Source organism: Lupinus angustifolius, chromosome LG04, assembly GCF_001865875.1.
Source record: "Lupinus angustifolius cultivar Tanjil chromosome LG04, LupAngTanjil_v1.0, whole genome shotgun sequence".
Taxonomy (NCBI): domain Eukaryota; kingdom Viridiplantae; phylum Streptophyta; class Magnoliopsida; order Fabales; family Fabaceae; genus Lupinus; species Lupinus angustifolius.
In genome coordinates this window covers 24,887,120-24,904,893 of record NC_032012.1, presented here as the reverse complement: position 1 = coordinate 24,904,893, position 17,774 = coordinate 24,887,120, and the positions used below count along the sequence as shown (strand labels likewise).

At 31.3% G+C, this 17,774-nt stretch overlaps 2 protein-coding genes across 2 annotated transcripts; one reads left to right on the top strand and one right to left on the bottom strand.

Moving 5' to 3' along the window:
* LOC109346497 lies at positions 369–2,914 on the top strand. Its single transcript, XM_019586080.1, has 3 exons — positions 369–530; positions 713–786; positions 2,089–2,914. Exons 1-3 carry the CDS (start codon positions 511–513, stop codon positions 2,787–2,789), a joined length of 795 nt encoding a protein of 264 aa, XP_019441625.1. The 5' UTR covers positions 369–510; the 3' UTR covers positions 2,790–2,914.
* Positions 3,918–8,473, bottom strand: LOC109346495 (guanine nucleotide-binding protein-like NSN1). Its single transcript, XM_019586077.1, has 9 exons — positions 8,354–8,473; positions 7,987–8,237; positions 7,347–7,467; positions 7,065–7,238; positions 6,511–6,725; positions 6,051–6,315; positions 5,116–5,295; positions 4,807–5,018; positions 3,918–4,630 (listed from the first exon to the last, which is right to left on the bottom strand). Exons 1-9 carry the CDS (start codon positions 8,430–8,432, stop codon positions 4,259–4,261), a joined length of 1,869 nt encoding a protein of 622 aa, XP_019441622.1. The 5' UTR covers positions 8,433–8,473; the 3' UTR covers positions 3,918–4,258.

Genomic DNA, 17,774 nt, shown 5'->3' with positions numbered 1-17,774 from the left:
AATGGATGATAAAATGACAGTTCATAGTTGATAATATATGAAACTTTTATATTGTCAGTATATATATTTTTTCCTCTTTTATAAAATGTAGGTAATCCAATCCATCAAACATTAATTTCCTACTTGTTTCCTATTTGATCAAAATTATTTTAGTTATAATTTATTATATGGATTGTTAATAAGTGCCTAAATATATTCTTTAAGGTATGAAAAATATTTTTTTCCTAAAAAAGTAATATCTTCATAATTTGAGAATTGTTTGACTTAGTTTTTCAAACATTTGTTAACATCAAATAAATGAGTCTAAGTCGAGAATTTAAGCCCTTAAATGAATATTATTTTTTTATAATATAGTTTGAGATTGGATGTGGCGCTTTCACATTTGATTCCTTAAAGGTGAAGGTATCCTTAGAAGGGCAGAAGCGTCATTTGATAGGAAGAGTATATTGATTCCCTTTAGCGTTAACAAAGAAGAGGTAGAGGAATCATCAAAGGCCGAGGAGCACAGAGATGGGGTTGCTATCCAACAGGTATGTTCCTATTTTTCTTCCTTCATTTCTACATTTATTCGATTTATCGGAGCGACACTTGATTAGTTCATTGCCGATAGGGTGAGAGGATACCCTTAGTATTACCAAAAAGATCTGTATCTGATTTTGATGATGTTGTTGTTTTTTAATTTTGATGAATTATAATGAAATGATGGATGCAGAGTAAAAAAAGAAAGCCTGAAAGCAGGGGATCATATCTACTCTTGGAGAACTGCCTATATCTATGCTCATCATGGTTCCTATCTTCTCTTCCTCCATACCTTTTCTATTTTCTGTTTTTCGCATTTTTCGATAAAATATGATTTATGATAGAGCATTTTGCGTGTTCGATCAATGTACCGATAACTTAGTAGTAGGTCTGATCAATGGCAGAAGTTAAACTTTCAAATTATGGAACTTGGCCCTAATTGGAGATTTCAATTTAGTAGTAAATTTGAACATAGGAAACAGAATAAAAGTGAGAAAGCAATATATTTGTCTGTCTGTGCTTTTGCTGTGGATATATTTATTATATTACTCTTGAGGATAAAAAGGAAAGCATATTTCAGAGAAATAATTCAAAAAAAAACATTGTTCTGATGCCTTTGCAATTTTCTGTATTATATGATCTTTGTTATTGGTTATTGAAAGATGTCCTCGTCTCTAAGTTTAAGTTTAGCTCGAAAAAACATGGAGATAATAAAATTTTGGAAGTTTGAAACTTTCTCTTGTTTGGCTGAAAAAGAAGTGAATAATACAAATCTTCAAATTCTCTCTATTCCACATGGCAAAACTTATATCCTCCTTTATTTTCTTTCTTCTTATCCATACAAACGGTGAAATGGACAATGTCCTGTGAATCAGGGTGGTTCGGTCATCATTTTTCTCTTTTTGAAGTTTTATGACAGTATGTTGCACTAAATTTCAGGATTAAGTAATGGGTTTGCACGATATGTAATGGCATTAAATAATGGGCAGAACTATTCATTTTGTTGTTGAAATCGCGAAAAAGTTGAAAAGCATAAGATGGTGGATAATTGATTAAGTCTAAGGTTTTAGATGTAGACAGAGCTATGGTTATACCAATGGAAGGAGCGACTTTTAGGTACACCGGATGTAAGATGTTCATACAGTGTATGTACTATTCAGCCTTGGGCTTTTCCACCTTCAGCTATTTTTCAGCCTTCAGCCGGCTTTTCAGCCATTTGGGCTAAAGAGAACCTATGTAAGAGGATTTTTTTGAACCTGGTGTTACTAAAAATCTCTAGATGAAGATTTCTGGATGATTTTTTTTGTAGGTCATGCATTAACTAATATTAGCCTTATTTCCATGCTTTCCAGCTCTCACGTTCCCTCATATTGTTCCTTTGCTTTAGTTTGCCTTAGAATCTAGTTCCCACTTTATTATTTTTTAAACTTTTCATTTGCTTGGGTACTCAGGATCATATGATTATCATAAACTTCACAGAAAGATTGAGATTAATTTATGCCTGCTCTATGAATTGTTGTCATCTGTGTCAGCACAGAATCTTTTAACATGTGTCTCAATAAATAACAGGCATTTATGTTGGTGATGACAAAGTCATTCACTTCACTAGACGTGGGCAAGAAGTAGGAACTGGTACTGCACTAGATCTTCTCCTCATTAGTTCAGGACCGGCCAGATCTCGAGAAATTTGTCCAACTTGCACAACAACCCAAGATGAGAATGGGGTTTTCTCCTCATGCCTGAACTGCTTCCTAGCTGGTGGTGTCCTGTATCGGTTTGAGTATGCTGTCTCCCCTGCCCTCTTTCTTGCAAAAGCCCGTGGTGGTACATGTACTCTTGCCATCGCTGACCATGATGATATTGTAGTCCATCGGGCAAACTATCTGCTTGAAAATGGCTTTGGATGCTATAATATTTTCAAGAACAATTGTGAAGACTTTGCTATCTATTGCAAAACTGGGCTCTTGGTTCTTGATCAGGGAACAATCGGGCAGAGTGGCCAAGCAGTATCCATTATCGGTGGACCTCTTGCTGCTGTTCTATCCACACCACTGCGTTTCGTAACCACTAACATTTATGGAATGGCAGCAACAGCTGTTGGAGTCTACTGTGCCAGTAGGTATGCTGCCGACATTGGAATGAGGAGGGATGTGGTGACGGTACAAGTGGAAGACTTGACAAGAAGGTTGGCTACTGGCTTATTGCAGGTGGTTGAGCCCCAAATTTCGGTGGATCTTCCCCACCAATCTTCACAGATTCTAGCTCGATGATTATACATTTCGTTTAAGTATTTTGTTCATGCAAGTGCAAAGCAGTGTCTGCAACTTTTTATTTCTATCTTTATGTGTGTGAGCAATATAAATTTGAGATATTTTATAACTGATTTGCATTATTATTTTGTTGTTTGTAAATATCTGTTGCACAATTTGTTTTGAAGCATGTCATTGTTATTATATATTCATTCATGCATGAACGCCATCAACAAGTAATGCTAAATGTTTAAGGTTTCATTTGATTAGTATTAGTCTACTGACCAAATGTGATCAAATATTATTCTTAAGAGCGACACTTGTTGGAAGGGGACAACTATAAACCTTCAAATGTGATTAGTTCTTTATAGTGTAAGAGGAGATATCCTTAGTTATAAAAAAAATGAAATTAGTATTAGTATTCTCAAGTAATGGAGCAGCTAGAGAAGCAACATGAAAAGGTGATGATTTATAGATATAGTAGATTTGAAGAATAGTGGGATGGGAATGGGAAAGTGGAGGGAATGCAATCAATGGTGGATAATTTCATGAGAAACCATCACAATAACTTCAAATTCTTTTTCCAACGCAACAACAGAAGCGTGCCTTTGATTCCAAGCTCCCCATGGACTTGTCTTCTTTTAATTGTATGAACCATACTTACCGGGTTCGGTGATTTTGCCTTCAAACCACAAACTGGTTTGTTCGCCCTGCTTCACGGGACATCTTTCAAATGCGTCAAAATGAATGAATCAAATGCATAATCAATAATGATCTTTTTCTATGGTGGATCCATGGGTGTTTTATGAATTGGATGAAGGACGAGGGTAGGATGAGAGGAAAAGAAGATTAAAAAAGAGATGAGTTGTTTGAAATCTGAAAAGATACAAGGAAGAGTGGAAGGAGTGTTTTGCTTCATCTATGAAGAAATCTGCTATTGCTCCTTGTCAATGCTAACAAAGTGGGGTAGGGAAATGTGTTTTTGCTTTGAAATTAAAAACATTAAGACTGATACATTATTTACTACTCATGGTTCAGAATTAATGCCATTTTTTTTTCTTGCAATTAGTAGTAGTTTTATTGTGGAAATATACCTCTAGCATAAAAAATTGAACCAGATATAAAACTAAAATGTAACACGTTCAGAAATAATAAGATACCATTTAAGTTTTGCCCATTTCATACCAATGTATTTAACCATGTATCATACCACGTATCAAAACCAGTACTCAGCCTACCGCGTTCGTAATAATTATGGTATGAACTATGAACTAAATAGACAAAAATGCACAGCAAATTGTTGTATATTGAAGTCGTTGTATAAAGGCTTTTGCCATTGCTGATCACAAAAGTAGAACAGAAAGGTAAACATTGATAAAAAGAATTGGAAAATGATGTCTATCAGTAGTTGGGACAAAATTTTCTTTCCATTCTGTGGAGATTTTTACTGCTGTTGCCAAAATACAATTTCGGATTGCAGTAGTAATTCCTCATTCATTGTCCAAAATACCAGCCATAGGCACCACAATCTTGATTTGACCATCATCCTCATGCTCATTACTGTCATCCTGCATCGCGGTTCCTTTCTGCAAGTCATCAACTTCGAAGTCATCATCGTCATCCATGACCATGGCATTAGATGCAGCTTTGTTAGCCTTTTTCCTTCTCTTCTTCTCTGCTCTCCTTAATCTTGTATTAAGCATGCCCTCGGCTGCATATAATTTCTCATTTTGCCTATTCGCAATAGATTTCCCCTTGATCTTGTTAGTGTCCTCTTCATACACCACAGAGTCAGGAACATCATCAGCCATGCTTTCAGGACCTGGCTCAACCTGATTTGTCAGTACAGGTGGCGTCTCATCCTATAAATAAAATAAAACTGAATTAGACAAACCAATTTATTTCATTAAATTGAAAAGCATTTGAAAACCAAACACATGACCAGTATACACCTTCAGGTTTCTTTCAAAAGCATTTTGAAGTAACTATTTCAAAAAAGCAATATAACCCATTTCAAAAGCATTTTGAACTGACAAACCTCTAACATCTTCTCATCGAAGTTAAGAGGGCAACTTGGAGGAACCTCAACAGGATTGAAGTCATCAGCAGATTTAAGGCTTCCTATGAATGTAGATTCACTATCGTAGACTTCATCGATATTAAATTCTTTCGCAAACTCAGTAACTATCTTGGCTTCGGAAACTTCTCCTTCATTCCTAATTGGGGGCATGGTATAATATGGAATTTTACCTGAAAAGTACAAGTAAATATTTATCATAAAGCATGTTTTCAGCTTCTTTTGGTTTGAGCTTTTGTTTGCACATGTAGAAACACTATATATGCATACCTTCATTCCAGTCATGAAGAACCATTCTTGCAGCAGCTTCAACATCTACAATTCCACCCTTCTTAAGCCTGCCTCTAGCTGCAGCAACCTTCTGGAGAAAATCATCAACTGATGTAAAGCTTGGAATCTTGTAAAGAGTTAGCATCAGTCTTTCCGGACAAAGCTTGAGAATTTCCTTCACTGTATTGTCCAAGAAAAAGAGAAAGATGATTTTCTGTTCCAATATTGTATCACATTTACAATATTTGTTTGGGGGCAAAGCATTTGCAAGAGTTATTCAGATGCAAGTTTATAAAACTAGGGCCAAGATATATGGAACTTTCCATTGGATCTCACTTTAGTCCTTCTAGATCAGTTCTCAGGTATACGCCCTTTTCAAAAGTCCATCATATATATACTCCCTTCGTTCCATATCTTTTCATGTTTGAACTTTTTCATGTTATTCCAAATCTTTTGTTGTTTTAGAAACCCAATGCACATTTATACTTTACTTTCCAATTATACCCTTATTTAATGCTCCTCTTTTTCACTATCTACTTCTCCATTTCTTTTTAATTCAGTTTTCAATGTGCATTAAATGAGGTTATTTTAATCAAATTATACTTTTACATCATTTATTGACTTCTTAAACAAAGAGCATTACATGAAACTTGATGCTAGAGTAATCATAAAATTGACATTAATATTTCAACACACTACTGAACCTTACAGAACCAACCGTATGTTCAGGAATGGAAACCAATTCAATAAAATAAGGCTATATAACATACCATTTCCTATTTTAACTTTGGCTCATGTGCATCAATTTGTCAGGCATTTCTAACTAATACTATTTGTAGGCTTGTAGAGCCATCTCTATCTCTAACTACATTGCTCCAACATAAATAACAGTTAAGCATTGGCCGGTCGAGAAAAGAAAAAGGGTTTTCACATACCTGGACTAATTGGATCGTCTAGCTTCTCAATTCTCTTGCAATTCCGTAAAGCTATAGAAGCATTGTTTTCTTGAGGCTTAAGCATAACAACACCAGGACAATCCAGCAACTTAATATTTTTGTCTAATTGAACCTCTTGCAATGATCTTGTTAGTCCAGGAGTGGAACCAACGTTGGCAACACGACTTCTCTTCAGACTATTAATAAGACTACTCTTTCCCACGTTTGGCAGCCCAATAACACCCACAGTGATTGCCTTCTTGATCTGCCAAGGCAAGGATGCAAGCAATAAATGAATAATAAAAGCATGTGCGAAGACTCTCCCAAAAAGAAAACATGACAAATCTATCAGAAGTTCAACAAAAATAAATAATATAAAATTTATCAGCAAAAAAATAATAATAATCAGGTAAACACCATACATTGTAAGACTTAAGGTAAACAACATATGCTATTATACCTCATGACTTCTTGTGTAGTTTTTCAAAATTTTGATTAGAGTATCAGCTCCAAGACAATCACTTGTTTGCAAAAGACTACTTGGTTTGGTAGCTTTTGAAGATTTCCACCCTAAGTTTGATCTCTGCTCTTGAGTGCTGCACTTGAAGGCAACAGTAGGCAATTCTTCTCTGAGGTATTTAAGCCATTTCTCTGCCGCTTCTCGGGGAACAAGATCTGAGATAAGAGTGTGATTGACCAATGTTAAACCAGACATAAGAGCACAAATGATCGAAACAAATCAGTCTCAACGGTTGGGTGTGAGACACAGGACTCCCACTCAAGTGATATCAGCTAGATTTGCCCAGTCATGTGAACAGACACTGTTTCCAACCCAACAGGGTTGGGAAACACCATAAGCCTCACCTCACTTGGCTAGTGGGTGAGACACACATTCTCATCTAAAGTATAGGCTCGCCCCTCTCTTATCAGCCAGGCTTTTAGGCGTGGATGCTCCTATACATCTCATAATTACCTAATACAAGGAAGAGAAAAAGGTGGGAGGAAGACAATTACCAATTTTATTTAAGAGCAATACTAGATGCTTATCAGGACCGGAACTCATCACCATCTTTTCCATATTAACGGAACGGGTGCCTAGAGGATCCCGGGCATCAAGGACTTCCAAGATGACATCAGAAGCTTCAATAACCTTTACCAACTCCTTGTAGAAGGCCCTATCTGAGTTATCTGTGTATATGCAAGCATATCATATAATGAATCACATGTAAGTAAAGAAGGAAACCAACAAAAATTTGACCTATTAGAAATTATTCATAACCTAAGAAATTGAAGTACCTAGATATTTCCCAGGTGCAGTATTCATTGGCTGAGTGAAACTTCTCTCCTGTAAATAATCTGTTTCAGTCATTTGGGGCATATCATCATCCTCTAGCACATCCAACTTCCTCTTTCGATCCTGAACAATTGTTCACCATAGTAAGAATGATAATTACACAAGAACATGATAAAAATCATTACAACTGCATCGCAAAACACAAAACCAATGAAAGAATACAGTATATACTTGCACAAAACTCCAAAACACAACATAAGCTAATCAAATAATTGCACCAACATTATTAACAAAAGTTCATAAACACAAAAGAAATATAACCACAGAAGGATGTGTTTGGCTAAACAGCTTAACTAAGTGCATAATCAATATGCTATTTTGAATTAAGCTAAAAAGAGTTTATTTTCGTAAGCTTATCTAACACTTATTGAAATAAGCTAAGAAGACGATCCTAAACCCAAATAAAATATCTCTATAAGCTCTTCTAAACGTGCTCCCTACATATTGGTAACAAACCCATAATCACATACATTCAAATATAAGAAAAATAAAACAAACACCACAATCACTTAATAAATAAAAAATAAATTACACGGCATAAATATTACACTGCATAACAAAAACAAAAAGATGATGATATACCGAGGCGTTGCGGTCATCATTTTTTTGTTGTAATTCTTCAGCAAGACGAGCTCGTCGTGATTCAAGAGCCTTAAGTTGTTGTTCATCAATAGGCCAATCAACAGGTGCATCAGGATCCTTGTTCTTCTTCTTGTTGTTGTTGTGATTCGATTTAGGGTTACTAGCTTCCTTGAATTTCTTCGTAATGTGTTGTTTCACCTTCTTTAAAACTTTGGTTTTCCTTGATAAAGTTATCCTCTTGTTCTTACTCTCTGCAATAATAATAATAATCATAATATTAATATCATGAATGAATGAATGAATGAATCAGAAAACAAAGCAATGAAAGAGAAATGAAGTATATGAATATGAAATGATAGGAACATACTCTTTCTGCCCTTCATTTTGAGTGAAGCTGCCAAACTACAAAGGGAACAACCGCCTCCGATTCTATTTAGTGTATTCATACATTACTACTCTATCGAAACGACTTCGTTTCATTTACGGGTTAGGGTTCCATACTTCAACATTTTAAAAAAAATTTAATCCACTGTTGACTTGTTGACCACCAATTGACTATCAAACGTGTTGATGGTGCAAAATTTTACATTACCAATGTATAGATTTTAAACTCTTTTAAAAATGAGTTTTTTTACAAAAAAAATAAAATAATAGTATAAAAATTGATTTACTTTTCCTAGATTTGGTGTAAAATAATCGGATAAAAATTGATTATTTTTTACTATTTATATTAACCAAAACTATTTAAAGTATATTTTGATTATAATGGGGAAATTGTTATTTTTGAAGTGGAAAAATCAAGTATTTTGATATTATGATAATTAAAAGTTTATTATTTAATGACTATTTTTTATAAGGGACTATAACAAAAGTTAGGGATTTTCTCTTCTTTTTTAAGTGTCTTTGATTAACTTTGAGAGAAAAGTATATTTACTGCATAAATATTATTACTCTAATTTTAAGCGAAAATTAATTTAAAAGTTGTATACTCTATGACCTCAAATGTATCATAATTAGTATAATTCAATTATTACTGAAAGTACACATAAAATTAACGGACAATTGTGTTACCATTTACTATATAAAAAATATTGTTAATAAAAGTAAAATTGATATGAGAAACTTCTAAAAATTGGTTGAAGGAGACATTTTTGCAATAAAAATTATTAAAAGAAGTACTGTGTGATAGAACAGCATTATCAAAATTGTCCAAATCCTTGAATGAAATATCAAAAAGGAGATGATAATGATAACAATGTATTGAATCTTAGCATGACAAAATGATAAACTGATTTTACAAAAGTAAATTTTAGGAAACTTGATTTTTGACAAGTTGAAAAATATATTTACAAAAAAAAACTAAATTTCAAGTTTAGAGTTTTTAAACCCAATCAAACAAATATGTCATAGAAACATTTTCTTAGAAAGATAAAACAAACAGGCTAGATATATGCAGGCCTGCAAACATTGTTATGGCCACTCAAAGTGTGGAGAGGACATAATTTCATTAATAACCCTTAAATAACACTGTTTTATTTGTTCCCACATAGTTGATAAATATGAAATTCTGGGGCTCACATGAATAATTTATGACAAAAAATTATGCATAAATATTGTAAGAATTTTTTGTATTATTATTATATCATTTGCTATTTATATTTAATTATTGTTGACTCTTAAATATAATAATACAAATGAATAATAAATAATATATTGAATGTGTATAAATGATTATAATGCGTAAATATTAGGGAGGTAATTTATTCACATGGGATGAACTGAGGGCTAGGAAAAAATGATTTCATAGGAATTGTGTGTTCATCTCTCCAGTTAGATATACAGATTTGGGCTGATTAACATAAGCATTAGCATCTACTCTTTGTAACTTTACATCACAATCCTTGATTTCAACATGCTAGAGAGTGAAAGGTGAACAATAAAAGACATGCAAAAACGTCATAACTAAAAATGAGACCATCAACAACAAGTGAATCTCTACTTTTTTCATGCCAAAAAACTACTTTTGATGTTTGGAAGCAAGTAAAGCAGCTAGAATTTCACTTACTCTCTTACATGTTGTAATGGGTCAGACTTCTCTCTCTCAATGGAGAGAGAAATACATTTTTTTCATTAGTTTTAAGGTTAATTTTTTTTATCATAATAAATATAAAAATATAAGTGTAGTTATATACTTATATTTGACATTTTTTATTTTTTTGACATCACTTTCCTTGTATCGGAGATGAGTCTCATTGTGTTGTAATGGGGTCAACAATAATGAATCTAACTTGGATATTTAGAACTTTTTTAATTGGGTTAGTAAATTTACAAGGTATAGACATCATGGTGGAACTTGGATAATTTAAACTTAAATTGTCAATTATACATCTAAGTCACAAAAGTTGTAATTGATACTCTTATGATCTGACTACAAGAGTAATACTAGAATGAAAATTTTACTAAATAAAATATAGAATGATATGTGTTAAAGATGAAAATCATTCTTAGATAATTTTTTGTTATGGTAGTTATAATTAGTTTTATTTTAAATGGTAGTCTGAGTTTCAAGCAACTACCAATTTTCCTTTGTATAAATTCTTTGCACTTTGCCTTTATGCATAATTCAAATTCAATAATAAAAGTTTAATATTTTATTCTCTTTTTGCTCTTTCAATTCCCTTCTTTTCTTTCTTGCATGGTTGCTAAGAAACTAAAATGATATCATAGCAAAATATCTATTTCTCAAACTTTGTTTTATTTCTTCTTTCAATTTCTCGGAGCTGCTTGATTACATTGCTGAGTTGATGGTTGTGCCATTTAGGAATTATATTGTTCAACTGTTGATGGAAATTTGCACTGTAGTGCAAAGGACTCTCATCATTTTGAGGATATAGCTTCAAACACGGAATATATGCCAACCTCCCCTAGAGCACTCCTATTGGTAGTTGTTGGATCCTTTCTTCCATTCTCTTTTGGTTTATTCATCGACATCATCATGCATTAACCATCAAAGTGAGTAAGCGCAAAAGAATCAAAACCAAGAACTCCAACATATTTAGTTCACCAAGTTGAATCTTATCTTGAGGGTTTATCAATTGGTACATTTGCCCTATCATCTTTATCATTGGGATTAGAGCATTCTTCAACAAGTTTCTTTCTATTTCTTTCTTAATTATATTCTTGAGCAACAAAAAAATTGTCCATATTTCTCTCAATTTTTTGCCAAAAAACCAAAATGGTTTTCTTGAGCATTCATTGAACAAAAAAAATGTTCATATTTGATCACATTGTAGTTTTCTCTTATTCTTTAGCCAAGAAACCAATATGGTATTCTTGAGATATTCTCATTTGATCTTCTTTCTACTATGTTAGTTCTTGATGAACAACTACTTTCAATTTCAATTCATTCTATTCTAAGAATTCTTATATTTCTTCCATTAATTCTACCAGCACAATATTCCTAGTTTCATGTGCTATATTTTGAAGAATTCTTATATCTCTTGAAATTTTTTTAAGATCCTAATGACATATTTGGGATCGTTACTTTCTTTTTCTTCCTCTTCTTCCTCAATATTTCTTGTTTTTTATCTCCACGATTGCCACTCAAGATTTGATGACTCCAATGCTACATGTAATTTTGCTTTTGAGTATTTAGAGTCTTCACCAAAATTTCTCCAATCTTGACATGACGGGGGATGTGACAAAGGTAGATACAACATTGTCTCATAGTATTCTTAGTCCAAGATAAAGTTATGGTATTCACCTCTCTTTAATTGGTGATTTATTCTTTCATTGGTGGTTTTTCCAAACTCCAGATCCGACTTTTCACTTTTGCTACCTTATACCCAAGCTGAGAGTTAATGGTATTCACTCTCCAGCTTGAGGGGGACGTTAAAGATAAAAATGACTCATTCTTAGATAGTTTCCGGTTGTGGTAGTTATGATTAGTTTTACTTTAAATGGTATCTTGAGTTTCAAGCAACTACCAATTTTCCTTTGTATAAATTATTTGCACTTTGCCTTTATGCATAATTCACTTCCAATAATGAAAGTTTAATATTTTCTTCTCTTTTTACTCTTTCAATTCCCTTCTTTTGGTTGCTAAGAAACTAAGAATATGAATGAAAATATTTTAGGATATTAAAAACATAAATATGTTAAGTTAATCATGGAGTGTATATTAAAAATCATTCGACCTCTTTTTGTGTTGGGTTCTAGTTGTATTCTAAGGAGACTAATCTTTGTACTAAGAAATCATTTCAACAATTGTTTCTTCTTGATTTAAACTTCTTCCTTTTCAAGAGTGTAACTCTATTACTACTGTATCATATCCTTAATAATTAAGTTGCTGTAATGATAGGTTAGGAAATTAATTAACCTAATGAACAAAACTTACGAAATTAAAGATAACAACATTTTCCCTGCCCCGTTTTAAACAAACAAATCAATGATGGAAAAAATACACAAAAACTAACAAATCTAGAGGAAGCTGCACCCCAAGACCAAGTGCATCCTCAACAAAATTTTGAAATTGAAACACATAATATATTGATGATCGAATATAATATCTATATATTATAAGTATAAATATTTATACAAAATCAATATATCATTCATTTATATTATTTTTTTATAAACGCGTCAATATAATATCATTTATTGTAAATCATTCCAAGGTCGTTTAAGGTTGCATTATTTGGGATATTTTGGTTAAAACTTGACTACTTGTGGGTTGCGGGTTTAACACTCACCAATTGTAAAGAAATTATTATTTTTCGCATTGCATCAATTTTTAAGACTTTCAGTAAAATATAAGTACATTTTATTCTCAAATGTCATAACTGTTAGTGACTTGTTTCAATGGTACACCTGTTTATTGCATCTTTAAAATTAAATGTGAAACATATCCAATAAATATTAGTAATATTTGTCGCAATTTGTGACAACTATGGTTGAATGTGTTCAGTGGCAGTGTTTCATATCAGAGGTCCTTTTATACACTCATCAAATGCATGTTAGAAATTAAACTAGTAAATATGTTTTCAGTTGTTATACAACACACTCACATATGGCAAACGTTACAACACACCCAATTTGGCAAACTTTACAACCTTTGAGTGCTACAGGTGGGTTTCAAACCTGAAAATGTTGAGTGGCCTTACCCTTAGGTTGTGAGTGTAACTTGGAAATTTGGTTGCCATATTATGTATGTATATGTTGCATATATGTAAGTAGTGTATATTTTGGACTAAGTGTTTAATCAAATTCAAGTGAATGATATTCTTTGGTACTATAAAATTGTTTAACATTTTAAGTGAACCTATTAAAAAAGAGGTCATCAAGATGACCTCTCTTATGTAAATTGTTTATAATAAATGTCAAATATTAGTGTGTATATTTATCCATGCGAATATTAATCAGCCCAAAGGAAAATTATTATTTGACCGGATTATATACACACGTGTGATAGTAAACATGTGATATTTATAAGGTTGCATATGTCAATGATAAATCAGTCCAAAGAAGGGTTTATTATTTGACACGCATTATGGTTAATGTTTGACCATTACAACAAAAGTATTATTAGTTGGCAATGGAATATCAAGCCAATTGTATGCTTGCAGTTTTATGTGAATAGTGATCGGCCCAAAGGAATATTGTTATTTGGCCAAATTTACAAATATATTTGTGATAATAAATATGTGATAATGATATGGCTTTCTATGTTAATAGTAAATTGATCCAAATAAAGACTTATTGTTTGATATTACTCATTATCAATATTTGATTACTACATTGAGTTTACCATTTATAAGTTAATATTTTTTGTCCAAAGACTGAATATTAATGTCGTGTTACGTAACTCGTAGTGTGCCTCACCATTATTTGAATCTAAGGTTAAAGTTAATTGTGAGTTTAATTGCAAGAATTATTGCAATTTGTTTTGTCTTTATTCTATTGAATTCTATGCTTTTATAATGTCCGCACATACATATTCTATAGTCTTCATAAATTGCACTAACTTTAAGAATTAAGGAGATAACGTTATGTTTGTTCTCGAATGCATGAATCTAGGACCTTGCACTTTAGAAATGAACAACTCATTAATTTTAAGGAAGTTCCATTAAGGATAAAGGGAACTATGAAGAATGAGAATGTTCAAATAGCATGAGTCTTATTTTCATTAGGTATGCAATTTCATGAACATTCATGGGTACAATGTTTTGGGAAGGAATTTTAAAGTTAAAGGTATATAGTAGATTCCTTATGCATTGGCTAAGTGAGTCTAATGTGTATATAAAGTTGTGCATATCGAGATATTGTGTACTTTGTTAGAATGCAAATATTTAAGGAATCCAATAACCAATAATTGGAAGACAACCAATTAAGTTATTAAGTACTTATAAAAAACAAAGAAATTATGTTCTCACATAAATAAAGTGATTAAGTTTGAGATCATTATGTATTATTATTTATTTTTGTTATATGTTAATACAGTTGAAAATTCATGTAACGTTATATCTGTCTATTAAGTGGATGATGAGTTATTTCGAAAAGTGCTAAGCAGACACTTATAACTCATATATTATGGTAGTGATTTTCATATCTTATTATGAGATATCAAATTATGGGATATGGTTATACAATTGTCACTTGGGTGCTTATTTGGATATATTGAAAGACCATTAAAGTTATATTGTGATAAAAGATTAGCATTGTTATATCTGATTTAAGGAAATAGTTTAGAGTGGTCTAATGTCTATAGAGCATATTGACACAAACTCCAAGTTGTAGATCTGCTCACTAAAAGTTTATCATCTAAGGTCTTTCAGAACTATATTCCTAAAATCCAATTATTGGTTAAGTTTCACTCTGAAATTTATTTATGGGATCTCACTAAAGTAAATGAGAACTAGTTGAAAATCGACATGTATAGATCATCTTCATGTGATTTTCATGTTGCACATTTCATGATTATTCTAATGTCATTTAGTTGTTTTAATATTAGTGATCATTGATTGGTTTAGTTATGATTGATATAACGAAAACCACTTTGGTTTTATATATTAATATAATAAATGGATGAGATAATGATATGTCTCAAGTTTATAATAATGTAAAATTACATATGTGACCAGTGAGAGATTGTAAGGAATTTTGGGTCACACGTGTAATGTTTAAATGTATTTAAGATCATTATTTTATGTAGTCAAATTAAAGTGATCTAATTCATGTAAGGTAGATGATTATAGACATAGTTGTCATGAGAATTATTTTGTAGATACCTAAAGTCTTATTTCTATTTTATGATGGGCAAAATTGGAATAAGAAATCAAATAACATCACTCTTCATGGAAGGGTATGCACTTCTTATAAATAAGGGGTTATGATCCCCAATTATAGAGAATATTATAACACAAGATGAACCACAAAATGCAAAACACAAAATCATTATCTTCTTCATATTAGAGGAGAAACTAAGATTAAGGATTGTCTACAATTGGAAAACCAAAAAAATCTACATTTTCTACTATGAACATACATTTGCACAAATGAGAACATGAAGTTGGTAGATACAAGACTAAAGACATCTAAGGTTCATCTATCATATTCTCAAATAAATATATTAAGGTACGCTTCCGTTATAGTATTTTATATATCTTTTCTTGATAATTTGACATGAAAGATTTTAGCTATATGAGGTAGTATGTTCATCATCTTTAGTAGTATTCATATGGAAATATAAAGTCTCTCACTATTATATAAAGTCTATCTATTACTGAATTTCCCTACAAATAATTATTAAATATAAATAATACATTGTTAAAATGTATATTTTTATCTTCATAATTTCGTAATGCATTTAGTAACCAACATAGTAAACCTGTGGATGTAATGAGGCGTAGGGGCCCTTAATGGGAAGCACAATTTTGGACTATAATGTTCAATTTTGAATAGTTTTGGGACCATGTCCTAAAAGTCTCTTCTATTTCTGCCAAATCTAAATTTCATTTCAACAATCAACCCACGTGGAGCATGGTCGTTGATAGCGCAATCAGTGCAACCTAATACTATCCACTCCTCCATTTTGAATCAGTCTTGTTGAATTGAAACTATAACCCAACCAAAAACTAAAAACTACCTATAACATTGTCAAGTATTATTTGACTAAAGTTAAGTTATTTGTTGTTGTTTAGTAGAAGGGTTCATTTCAATAAGCTAAGAAATTTTACACTTATGAGGTACCTATCTTATAATTTATAAGTAGATTATTTATGTCAGTTTATATGAATCAACTAACTTATTAATTAGTCTTACTAAATAGTTTCAATTTAATCACTTAGATTGTCTTATGTAACATAAAAGCTTCTAACCGTTTAATCAATTAGTTGTGCTAAAGAGACAGAACATAGAAACAAATGAAAAGAGGTAATATGATTTTTACCATTCATATTTAATTATCATTGATTTCTAAATATAAGTAATGTAAATGAATAGTAAATAATGTACAAAATATGTATAAACTTTTACACCAACAATTAGTAGATATTACACCATTTTATTTTACTATTGCTCATTTGAAAGCTCAGTGATACAAAAAGCTATACATATATGTTATCTTATTATAATTTCAACATAATTTGTTGATTTTCCAATCAAATGCTACCATTACACTTTGCCTTTCGGCCACTCTCATGACACTTTGCAAATATTTATACCCTACTTAACGGCACACTGTTACAGCAGATTTGATTTAAAGTTAAAATAATAATATCATGATTGGAAGAGCGATATGATGTACATTTTAAATTTGACAGCTTTCATCTTAACAAATCAAATTATTTAATATTTCATTTAGTTTCACTCTTATCTATATATGATCTCCAAAACTTCATAGCTAACTCAAAAGTAACTTTATTGCTATTTAATTGTCAATGTAACTTTGTTAAAAAAAATTAAAGTATCTCCTCATACTTGTAGACAATTTGTTTTTCATTTCAGTGAAAATATTACATATATACTATTTTGTTTAATTTTAAAAAGAATATTTAAAAAATAATTAAATATAACACATATCAAAATTTTAAAGGCGGGAAAATATATTTTATCTCCTTATAGTATATGATATTTTATTATATTTAAAAAAAAATGTGCATTGAAATTTTGTTATTGTTTATGGCATCTATGTGCCCGAGACTTCATCATTAATTACAAGTTATTAATCCCAAACACAGATAAATCTCATCAATATTTATGGAGGAATGATTGTGATCTTATGCACCTGTTCAAGCTTTAAAGTAATTCTTAGAGTTTAAAATATATGTACCAACAAATATATATTTTTACACTGTTAGCATATTATATATTATTGATTTGTAATACTTTTGTTTGAAAGTTAATACAATATAACGAATGAATGTGAGGAGTTGCTGACAGTGTAAAAAACACTTATACTATTCGTGTATACATATTAAATTTATGAATGTTATTCTTGTCATCTTTGTATTGGGTTAGTCATTATTTTATTTTGTCCTAATTAGAAACATGTTTGAGATTCCTCATGTTAAAAAAAGAATCTATATTCAAAATTTGACTCTATTAATATTTAGATAAATTAGGGACAATTTTATTTATCTCAACCTTTTCTATGGTGACCCACTCCATCATTGAAAATGAGTGTTTGGTTAATAATAATGTGATTAGATGGTCAATAAGACAATTTAATCTTGTCATTAAGCCGTCATTAGATGAAATAGGTTATAGATTTTAGTAATCAATTTCAAATA